Source organism: Oryctolagus cuniculus, chromosome 11, assembly GCF_964237555.1.
Source record: "Oryctolagus cuniculus chromosome 11, mOryCun1.1, whole genome shotgun sequence".
Classification (NCBI taxonomy): Eukaryota; Metazoa; Chordata; class Mammalia; order Lagomorpha; family Leporidae; genus Oryctolagus; species Oryctolagus cuniculus.
The window spans coordinates 104,287,595-104,299,639 of record NC_091442.1 but is presented as its reverse complement, the minus strand read 5'-3'; the positions used below and the strand labels follow the sequence as shown (position 1 = coordinate 104,299,639).

Sequence of the window (12,045 nt, the reverse complement as noted above, 5' to 3'; positions counted from 1 at the left end):
TAACACAAATTTATTGAGCACATAAATGGATAAAAAGGGAAGACAACTGGGTTTAAAGAGGAATATGTTAAGTCTGGTTTCTGTAATAAGGGCAATTATCCAGCCCATTGAAGACAGGTCACACACAAGCAAATAAACGTAGAACTGAAGAACCTAACTTAAGAGACATACAAATGACAGTTTTTTTGACAGGTGAAATCACAAAACTCAAGTACCATTGTCAACCCTTGGTATCTGCAGGGTCCCCATCCGTGGATTCAACCAAACATAAACTGAAAATATTTGGGTGGGGGGAGGGGAGGAATTCTGTCTGTACAGGACATGTAGAGTTTTCTTTGTCATTTTTCCCTAAATGGTACAGCTTAAAAACTATCTTAATATTTATATTGCAATGAGCATTTTAATTAATCCACAGGTGACTTAAAGTACACAGGAGGATGCACAAATGTTATATGCAAATATTACATTATTTTATATAAGGGACTTGAGCATCTACTGACTCCATTGTTGGGAGAGGGGTGGTACTAGAGCTATTCCCTTATGGATATTGAGGGACAAAGAAATTTTCCTCAAAGACCCTGTTGGTGGTTTAATGTAGTAATCTTGGTTCTAACACATTTCATCAAAAGCTTCACAGAGAACTAGTAATGACTGGTAAAACATCTCTTTCTTATTCTTTGTTCAAAATTCCTAAAAGAGAAAGCTGGGCAGGGTGGAAGGGGTGGGAAAAAAACAAAATCTATTGTTTTATCTCATACCTATCTCATGCCTTTAATTGAGGGGTAAAGGGCTGATTACTGGTCTTAAATATTCCTGTGGCAATTACAATATATAGGAATAATCAGAAGACCAAACGGAAAATTCCATCAAATCTCAGATTTAAACAGAGAATAAACAATCCTTCCCTTATTTTAAGTGAAAAGCCACTATGGAATTCATTCCCTTTCCTTGTCTACATTACTCATAAGTACTTATCACTGAATTGTTTTTCTTTTTTGCAATTTTATAACTTTTGAGTGTTTCTTTTGACTTAGTAAGTGTATTAGCAGCTGGGAAATGCGAATGTTTAAGATTCTTATGGAGTTGACAGGTTAATTAGAGGACAGAATTACATTATAAACAAACAAGTAGAAAGTTGGGAAACACTCTCCAACTGGCCAAATCTGACAGCACTGTCTCAAAGAACTTGTGACCTAGAAAATCAAGGATGTGGAGTATTTCTAACAAATAAATGATGGAGAGAAGAAAAAAAGGAAGAAAGGAAGAAAGAAAAAGAAAGAACGAACGTTGGGAGATATAAGTGGTGGAAAATGTCAAAGAAAACAGAACACAAAGTTTTCACTCCAGCTAAGATGGCCGGGAATATCTGTGGAGGTTACAGAATCCAAATCAAGCTTTGAGGGGCAGGTACAATTTCAACAGCTGGTGTTGACAGAAGGTAAGGTCAACACAGAACTTAACATAAACTAGCAGGCCAGACTCTGGACCACTTTGGCTGGAGAAGCAACTTTTTATAAGGAAATAATTAAGCAGTGAGCTGGAAAGGTATTTTGGAGTCACAGAGAAGCCAGGGAAAAAAAGAAAAAGACAATTAAAAAAAAATCAGGAACACTCACCTGTATATATTGGACATGTCCTTTACCATCAGTCGCCATAGGTACTTGTAAAGATAAGACAGCGAGGTAAAAGCCCATTCTAACAACTCTGTGTCCTGAGTCTCCAGGATTGAGGTGATAGTAAGGAAAAAATCTTGAAAGTGTGGATAGAAATCTGTCTGCAGATCTCGTGCCAACTGTACAACCAAACTGGATTTGGAAAGAAGCAACTGGTTAGGGAGATAAAGATAAAAGGTTCTGCAGATCTATTTAACAAAAGTAAAATGGCCTAACATCTTAAGAGATTAATGAAACCGTGAAGTTTAGGATGATGCAAAATTCTTCAAGTCTTAAAAGTTCAGTAAAGAAATCAAGCAAGAAAGACACATTGCATCATGGGTTGTGTTCAACTGTTCCTACAGTGTCAAAGAAAAACAAGGTTCCATGAGGAGTACAAACCAAATATAAAATCGTACCCCTAACATTCTACTTTATGGTAATGCATCTTTTCCAAATATTTTGGTCTAGAAGAAAAGGTGAATTCTTCTTGATTTTAAATTACAAAGTCTTTATTTATCAAAGGCATTTGTAGCTATGGAACATAACCTTTCTTAAAATTCAGAGAAGTTTTCAAGTTATTTCTCAAGATGTTACTTACTCCAAAAGGGGTTGATAGGCAAAACTGTTCTTAATTTGTAGGTGAGTCTTCAAACTCTCAACAATCTCATTTTGATGGTATACCAGCTGATTGAATGACTGGCATTTGTCAATAACTTCCTTGTAAAATTTCCCTGGACAAAAGAACAAACAACATGTTCTGCTTTTCCATCACACCACTATTTTAGTTGTATGGAACAGCTAATTTGCAAATTTTAATAAAACAAATTAAAAAATACCAAAGTGTTCTGTAAGGTTCAATTCTCTCCATTTCAGCAGACCCTCAAAAAAGTAGGTTTCAACCTCCTGCCAAGAGTAAAGCAGTCCATTAATCAGGTAAGTCCAAGAAAATTAGGATCAAAGTATAGAATAATGATTTATTAACATCTTAAGACAAAGATATTGAAGTTTAAAAACCCCTGTTTTCTTAAGACATTAACTAGTATACTTAAAAAGCAATCAGAAATATAATATCAACAAATGATTTATTAAACCAATTTTTTATTGATTTGTTTACAGCAAATAACATTCTAAAGCCCGTATAATACTTACATTAAGGAAAAATTTTTCTATATATTCTACTATTTTAGGCATAGAAAAATGTGCTGCTTACAGTTCTTTCTGCTTTAGAAATATGAATTGATACAATCTTATGCAGAAGTAAACTAACACTTCTACTAAAATTAAAAACATGTATTTCCTTTGACCCTGCAATTCTACTCTTGGAGATATTATAAAATGTGCAAACATGGAAGTGCAAAGATGTCCATTCAGTTAGAAGAAACATAAAACAGCCCAAATAAAATAGGAAAATGGTTAGAGTAACTAATAGTTTAGACATATGAAAGTATATTATATAGTCATTAGTTTATACTTTTATCTATACTGAATTAGAAAGATGCTGATGCTATGCCACCAAGATGATAAAAGTTACACAATAAAGTGTATGGTAGGATTCCATATTTCTTTAAAACAAACAAGTCTCTGAGTATTTACATATACTTGAATGGAAATGACAGAAAAAAACAGATGAACACAGATATACCACATTATCAATGCTAGTTTACTTGGCAATAAGGAGTGGGAGGAATGAAATAATAATCTTTCTAAGTTCACTACTATATTGTTTAGTTCATTAACACGGTATACATGACTTATTATTTATTATATTGCTGTGTAACATTTGCATGTGTCCATAAATTTAGAAAAGAAAAACATTTCTGCAGAGGATGACAGAGTTAAAGTATGGTTAGAAGCAGAAAAAAGTGCATAGCCTCATCCTTTCCTTTTTATAGAAGAGGAAACTAAGCCCCAGGAAAATAGACTTCCCAAAATCACTAAAATCACAGGGCAGGAATAGGAGCTGCAGCAGTGCAGAATGCACATGGGAAAGGGAGAGGCTACATCACCAAGGCAGCTGGGTATCAGATGAACCTGTCTACACAGCTCAGTCCAGAGAACTTTCTGCAATGATGGAAATGTCCATACTTGCACTTGTCTGAGGTGGTAGCAATAGGCCACATGGCGATTAAACACCTGAATTTTTAATTTACTGTGAATCTAATTTGCCATATGTGGTTACAATATTAGAGAGCCCAGGTCTAATCTATTTCATGTTCACAAAGGAAGGGCTTGAAAAATACCTCACTTCTACTAGTAGGGGAAGCAAACAACCAACTATGAATATTTGAAAACTAGTTGAAATAGTTGAAAAACTAATAACACATTCTCTTACCTCTTCATAGCTGGCAGTTCTATCGATACGGTGAATGATGTCGATATTCACATTGCCCAGTCGTTCAGCAAATGTGAGAAACTGGGAGGGAAAGCATATTTAAGGCACATTATCATTCAATATATACCGTACCTAGAATATCTGAGTGTTGTGTATGCACCACATGTAGGTAATTTCCTCATAACAATAGGAAGTTGAAATCTTCAGTAAGCCCCCTTGTGTACTATCCTGACAAGTAACGGTCTGCTTTGCTTGTCATTTCAGACTTGGGTTTTCTATCACTCAAAAAACATGCATCTAAGTTTTAAGACTAAAAGTAGGTATCCCCGATGAATGGCAAAAGACACAAAAACAAAACAGAAGGCATAGGGTCTTCGAAGTACCACGTTCAAAGATAATGAATACTTTTGTATGTTTGCAAAAGTTCTTTCAGCTACGTCATTTCAAATAAAATTTCTGTGGTAAGGCTGGTGAACCTAGGTGAACATGTGTGATTGGTCTCATTAGTTCTATTAGGTTTCATCCTACATGCCCAGGGATCAAGCTAACAGTCTTTTTAAACATGTACAGACCTACAGTTGTATCGTAAGGAAGATCTGAAAAGAAACTATCATGGAGCAAAGAGCTATACCAGCCATTAGCTGAAGACACGAAAATCGGTCTTTAAAGAAAAAAGGGTAGGGGAGAATCGGTCATAGGCTCTCAGGTAACTGAACGCTAACTCCGGCCTTCAGGGAGTTCCTAGGACGGGTCAGATCCTACTAACGACAGGCGTAACCTGCGGCTCAGACTTCACTGCCCCACCCCGTGTTCACTACACACGGCATCTCCCACTTTTGCCAGAGCCTCGGGACAAGCTCAGGTTCGGTCCAGCACTCCGCAGCCCCCGGAGCCCCGCTGCGAGTCCGTCTCACCGCTGAGCCAGCGGAGACCCGAGGGTCCCGGTCCAACCTCTCGTGCTCACCCGGTAAGTGTTCTCCGTCTTGTGCGAAACAGGCTTTGTCTTCATGGCTGCGGGGGTGCGGCGGGGACCTGCAAGAACCTCGGGAACGGTGGTGGAAGGGATATAACCCACACGCTGTACTCTCCTTGCCCTAGACGCCCACACTCTCTCACGTGCGGCTTGAGCCTTTGGGCACCGCCATGTTGTCGGTAGGAGGAGCCAGAGCGAGTCACGTGTGCGGAAGAAGCGGACGGAGCAGGCGCGCCCGGCCCGGGAGCCGGCTGCGGAAGAGGGGCGTGGGCGGGTACGTGGGCGGGGGCGTTCTTTTCACTCCAGTACATCAGGAGAAGGAAAGAGTGTTTTCATTATAAACTAAAACGTAATTGTCGTCATCACTAGCCGGTTAACTGCCGGTAACTAGTACCGTGCAACCCCGCGAAAACTCTTTCCCTTCATATTTCTACAGAAAAGCTCACTGTGAACGCTAGACAAATAGAAAAGAGCTGTGTATATTTTAATAATTCTGCCAGAGATCACTCATCTGCTGGTTCGCCCCCGAGATGTCCCCAGTGGCCTGGACTGAGCTGAAGCCTGGAGCCAGAAGCTATCTGGAGATCCCCTGTGGGTGACAGGGATGCAACTACTTGAGCAAAGATCTGCTGGTGTCCTAAGGTCAGTGTTAGGAAGCTGGAGCCAATAGCTAGAGGCAATCATCAAACCCAGGCACTCAATGTGGGGTGTGTCGCCTGCCCCTAAAGGGGGTCTATCTTATTTTCTTTTAAGATTTATTTACTTATTTGAAAGAATTACACACAGAGAGGAGAGGCAGGGGATCTATTTTTTTTTTTTTTTTTTTTTTTAAGATTTATTTGAAAGTCAGAGTTACACAGAGAGAGGAGAGGCAGAGAGAGAGATAGAGGGAGAGGTGTCTTCCATCCAATGGTTCACTCCCCAATTGGCCGCAAGGGCCGGAGCTGCACTGATCTGAAGGCAGGAGCCAGGAGCTTCTTCCTGGTCTCCTGTGTGGGTGCAGGGTCTCAAGGACTTGGGCCATCTTCTACTGCTTTCCCAGGCCAGAGCAGAGAGTTGGATTGGAAAAGGAGCAGCCGGGACTAGAACCGGCGCCCACATGGGATGCCGGTGCTTTAGGTCAGGGCGTTAACCTGCTGCAGGGGGTCTATTTTTAATACCCTTTGAAACAAGAGGAAACCAAAATTGTGCAGCTGGTAATTGGGAGTCTTCATTCGGATTTCATATTTTGAAAAATAGAAAAGGAGCTTTAAAGAAAAAAAAAACTATTTGTTAGAAAAAAAATTAAGATTTATGTCTTTATTTGAGAGGCAGAGTTATAGACAGAGAGGGGGAAAGACAGAGAGGTCTACCATCCCTTGGCTCACTCCCCAAATGGCTGCAATGGTCAGAGCTGGGCCATTCAGGAGCTAGGAGCTTCGTCCAGGTCTCCCACTGGGGTGCAGGGGCCCAAGCACTTGGGCCATTTACCACTGCTTTCCCAGGCTGTTAGCAAGAAGCTGGATTGGAAGTGGAGCAGCCAGGACTGCAGCCAGGGCCCATATGGGATGCCAGCACCATAGGTGGAGGCTTAACCTACTGTGCCATGGTGCTGGCCCCATAGAAAACTCTTTTAATTTCACAACCTGTGTATGTTTAGGAGTTTTTCTTACTATATTCTATGCATAGCATGTTGTTAAGGAAAATTGTATATGTGTATATATGTTTTTAAATATAACTTAAAACTTAAATAAAACTTATATATGTGTGTATATAAGTTTTTAAACATAACCACCCTTCATAACATTGACTGATTCAATAAATATTTTTTGAAAGTCTACTATGGGCTACGCATTGTTATGGAAGATAAACAAGACTATAATATTGATAATTCTGATTGGAAATATTAGGCTAAGGCGCTTACATGTGAGATAGTCAAGGAGAGATGTTAAGTAGACAATTGGATACAATACTGTAGAAGGTTCAGTGTAGCAGTCAGGCCTGGAGTTGTGACTTAAATACTTGAAATGCATCCATCTGCCTCAAGCATGAGGTATTTGTGATTGGGTAATAGAGCTAGTGAGGTAGAAATGGACTAGCCAAGGTGTGGAAGCAGAGCCAGTGGCCAACTATACTGAATGCTAAGGGTAGAAAAAAGCTGATGGATCCAACAGGTGCAGGTCTCTGATGGACGGTCTAGAGTGCAGCAAAGGAAGCATAATCTGAGTTCGTTGAGGTGGGAATCACAGCAAGGAACTGAAGTAGATGTAATACTTTCAGATTATTATTATTGTCACTATAGCAGCATTTTCTGTTGTCACATAGTTCTAAATACTTTATTTTATTTTATTAAATATTTATTTATTTGAAAGACAAGAGTTACAGAGAGGCAGAGAGAGAGAGAGAGAAGTCTTCCATCTGCTGCTTCACTTCCCAAATGGCTGCAATGGCTGGAGCTGGGCCAGTCCTAAACCAGGAGCCAGGAGCTTTTTCTGGGTCTCCCACATAGGTGCAGGGGCCCAATGACTTTGGCCATCTTCTACTGCTTTCCCAGGCCATCGCAGAGAGCTGGATTGGAAGAGAAGCAGCCAGGACTCAAACTGGCGCCCATTATAGGATGCCAGCACTGTAGATGATGGCTTTACCTGCTAAACCATAATGCCAGTCCCAGTTCTAAATATTTTAATGGCTATATAGAATTTATGAATTTTAAGATTTATTTCTTTATTTGAAATGCAAAGTTACACAGAGAATCTTTGATCTGCTCATTCAATCCCCAGATGGCCAGCAATGGCTACCTCTGGTCCAGGCCAAAACTGGGAATGAGGAACTTCATCCAAGTATCCCACATGGGTGACAGGGGCCCAAACACTTGGACCATTTTCTGCTGCTTTTCCCAGGCCATTATCGGGTAGCTAGATTGGAAGTGGAACAACTGGGACATGAACCAGCACTCACATGGGATGCTGGTGTAGTAGGTGATGTAGGAAGGCTTTACCTTCCATACCACAACGCTGGCCCCTGAATTTTATTTTTTAATAATAATATATTGAAAGGCTCAATGTTTAGTTGGGTTCCAGTAGACTAATAATTAGCCATGTCTTTTTTTTTCTTTAGATGGTTCTTAGCTTTTTATAGGACATAGATCCCTCATGGAAGTCTAAAAAAGCTGAAATTCTCAGAAAAATGCATATAAGCTAAAATGTTTGGAGGATTTCAGAGAATTAGAAGCCCAAAATGGGATATATTAATATAACATGGTGATTAAGAGTACAGAGGCTGGGGCCGGCTCTGTGACATAGCGGGTGGAGCTGCTGCCTGCACTGCCAGCATCCCATATGGGCGCCAGTTGAGTCCTGGCTGCTCCACTTCTGATCCAGCTCTCTGCTAAAGCCTGGAAAGCAGTAGAGGATGGCCCAAGTCCTTGGGCCCCTGCACCCATGTGGGAGACCCAGAAGAAGCTTCTGGCTCCTGGCTTCGGATTGGCGCAGCTCCGGCTGTTGCAGTCATCTGGGGAATGAACCAGCGGATGGAAGACCTCTCTCTGTCTCTCCTCCTCTCTCTGTGTAACTCTGACTTTCAGGTAGATGAATAAATCTTTTTTTTTTTTTTTAAAGTATAGATGCTGGAACTGGGTTGTCCAGGTTTGAATCCTGGCTTTGCTATTTATTGGTGTTAGGTCTAAGTTACTCTGTCGTGTATGTAAACAGAGCTAACGAAAAAGTACCTTCCCCATTGGCGGCTGTGCAGAGCAAATAGCTAATGGATGCAAGATGCTAGAATGTTGACAGGTACCACAGCTGTGCAAATTACTTAACCTTTCTAAGACTTGATTTCCTCACTCATACAATGGAGATGATGATCAAACCAATCTTTCAAGGTATTGTGTTCGTGCATAGAGCATGGAATAAATGTTTGCTGAATGGGAAAGTAAATGACTGTGTAGCCTCTACTATCTGGCAACCTGCCAAGTTCCGTAACAAGATAATATGCACTTTTAAACTTTATATTGCCAGTGAGTTCCCTGATTTAAGAGCTCTTTATTCAGTGTTTGTTAAATTAACAAGGCACAAAATACTTTATTTAATTCTGACAACCTTAAGGGTAACATATCTCCTGCATTGGGTATGCAGTCGCATCATTCAGCTTTTTTTTTTACTTTTATTTAATGAATATAAATTTCCAAAGTACGACTTATGGATTACAATGGCTTCCCCCCAATACCGTCCCTCCCACCCACAATCCTCCCCTTTCCCACTCCCTCTCCCCTTCCATTCACATCAAGATTCATTTTCGATTATCTTAATATACAGAAGATCAGCTTAGTATACATTAAGTAAGGATTTCAACAGTTTGCTCCCACACAGAAACATAAAGTGAAAAATAGATGATTTTTTTAAATGATGATGAAATCAGATCAGACCTATTGTCATGTTTAATCCCAGTGAGAGTCAAGTTGCGAATTGATAATTTCTTTTTTTTTTTTTTACAGAAGATCAGTTTAGTATGCATTAAGTAAAGATTTCAACAGTTTGCACCCCCATAGAAACACAAAGTGAAATATATTGTTTGAGTACTCGTTATAGCATTAAATCTCAATGCACAGCACATTAAGGACAGAGATCCTACATGAGGAGTAAGTGCACAGTGACTCCTGTTGTTGACTTTACCAATTGACACTCCTGTATATGGCATCAGTAATCTCCTTATGCTCCAGTCATGAGTTTCCAAGGCTATGGAAGCCCTGTGAGTTCTCCGACTCTTATCTTGTTTAGACAAGGTCATAGTCAAAGTGGAGGTTCTCTCCTCCCTTCAGAGAAAGGTACCTCCTTCTTTGAAGACCTGTTCTTTCCACTGGGATCTCACTCACAGAGATCTTTTGCCAGAGTGTCTTGGCTTTCCATGCCTGAAATACTCTCATGGGCTTTTCAGCCAGATCGGAATGCCTTTAGGGTTGATTCTGAGGCCAGAGTGCTATTTAGGACATCTGCCATTCTATGAGTCTGCTGAGTATCTCACTTCCCATGTTGGATCACTCTCCCCTTTATTTATTCTATCGGTTAGTGTTAGCAGGTACTAGACTTGTTTATGTGCTCCCTTTGGCTCTCAGTCCCATAATTATGATCAATTGTGAACTGAAATTGATCACTTGGAATAGTGAGATGGCATTGGTACATGCCACCTTGATGGGATTGAATTGGAATCCCCTGCTATGTTTCTAACTCTACCATTTGGGGCAAGTCAGCTTGAGCATGTCCCAAATTATACATCTCTTCCCTCTCTTATTCCCACTCTTATGTTTAACAGGGATCACATTTCAGTTAATTTTCAACACTTAAGAATAACTGTGTGATAATTACAGAATTAAACCAGTCATATTAAGTAGAACAGACAAAAAAACTACTAAGAGGGATAATGTATTAAGTTGTTCATTAACAGTCAGGGCTATGCTGATCAAGTCACCGTTTCCCATAGTGTCCATTTCACTTCAACAGGTTTCCTTTTTGGTGTTCAGTCAGTTGTCACCGATCAGGGAGAACATATGGTATTTGTCCCTTTGGGACTGGCTTATTTCACTCAGCATGTGTTCCAGATTCCTCCATTTTGTTGCAAATGACTGGATTTCGTTGTTTCTTACTGCGGTATAGTATTCTAAAGAGTACATATCCCATAATTTCCTTATCCAGTCTACCATTGATGGGCATTTAGGTTGGTTCCAGGTCTTAGCTATTGTGAATTGAGCTGCAATAAACATTAGGGTGCAGACCGCTTTTTTGTTTGCCAATTTAAATTCCTTTGGGTAAATTCCAAGGAGTGGGATGGCTGGGTCGAACGGTAGGGTTATCTTCAGGTTTCTGAGGAATCTCCAGACTGACTTCCATAGTGGCTGTACCAGTTTGCATTCCCACCAAAAGTGGGTTAGTGTCCCTTTTTCCCCACATCCTCGCCAGCATCTGTTGTTGGTAGATTTCTGCATGTGAGCCATTCTAACCGGAGTGAGGTGAAACCTCATTGTGGTTTTGATTTGCATTTCCCTGATTGCTAGTGACCTTGAACATTTTTTCATGTGCCTGTTGGCCATTTGGATATCCTCTTTTGAAAAATGTCTATTGAGGTCCTTGGCCCATCTCTTAAGTGGGTTGTTGGTTTTGTTTTTGTGGAGTTTCTTGATCTCTTTTAGATTCTGGTTATTAATCCTTTATCTGTTGCATAGTTTGCAAATATTTTTTCCTATTCTGTCGGTTGTCTCTTCACTCTCCTGACTGTTTCTTTTGCAGTACAGAAACTTCTCAATTTGATGCAATCCCAATAGTTGATTTTGGCTTTGACTGCCTGTGCCTCCTGGGTCTTTTCCAGAAATTCTTTGCCTGTGCCAATATCTTGAAGGGTTTCTCCAATGTTCTCTAGTAACTTGATGGTGTCAGGTCGTAGATTTAGGTCTTTAATCCATGTTGAGTGGATTTTTGTGTAAGGTGTAAGGTAGGGGTCTTGCTTCATGATTCTGCACGTGGAAATCCAATTTTCCCAGCACCATTTATTGAATAGACTGTCCTTGCTCCAGGAATTAGTTTTAGATCCTTGATCAAATATAAGTTGGCTGTAGATGTTTGGGTTGATTTCTGGTGTTTCAATTCTGTTCCATTGGTCTATCCATCTGTTTCTGTACCAGTACCATGCTGTTTTGATTACAACTGCCCTGTAGTATGTCCTGAAATCTGGTATTGTGATGCCTCCGGCTTTGTTTTTGTTGTACAAGATTGCTTTAGCTATTCGAGGTCCCTTGTGCCTCCATATAAATTTCAGCACCATTTTTTCCAGATCTGAGAAGAAGGTCTTCGGTACCTTGATTGGTATTGCATTGAATCTATAAATTGCTTTTGGGAGAATGGACATTTTGATGATACTGATTCTTCCAATCCATGAGCATGGAAGATTTTTCCATTTCTTGGTATCCTCTTCTATTTCTTTCTTTAAGGTTTTGTAATTTTCATCGTAGAGATCTTTAACGTCCTTGGTTAAGTTTATTCCAAGGTATTTGATTGTTTTTGTGGCTATTGTGAATGGGATTGATCTTAGAAGTTCTTCCTCAGCCATGGCATTGTCTG

The 12,045-nt window shown here is 40.1% G+C and overlaps 1 protein-coding gene across 1 annotated transcript in view; it reads right to left on the bottom strand.

The window, feature by feature from the left end:
• The window catches only part of UTP20 (UTP20 small subunit processome component), a 103,719-nt gene extending 98,557 nt beyond the window's left edge, over positions 1-5,162 (bottom strand). The window contains exons 1-5 of the mRNA XM_008256963.4: positions 4,952-5,162; positions 3,988-4,068; positions 2,492-2,558; positions 2,254-2,386; positions 1,617-1,805 (exon numbers count right to left, since the gene is read on the bottom strand). Of these exons, the coding sequence (XP_008255185.1) occupies positions 1,617-1,805; positions 2,254-2,386; positions 2,492-2,558; positions 3,988-4,068; positions 4,952-4,996 (515 nt within the window). The 5' untranslated portion in view covers positions 4,997-5,162. The remainder of the gene's footprint in view (positions 1-1,616; positions 1,806-2,253; positions 2,387-2,491; positions 2,559-3,987; positions 4,069-4,951) is intronic.
• Between the last annotated feature and the right edge of the window lie 6,883 nt (positions 5,163-12,045).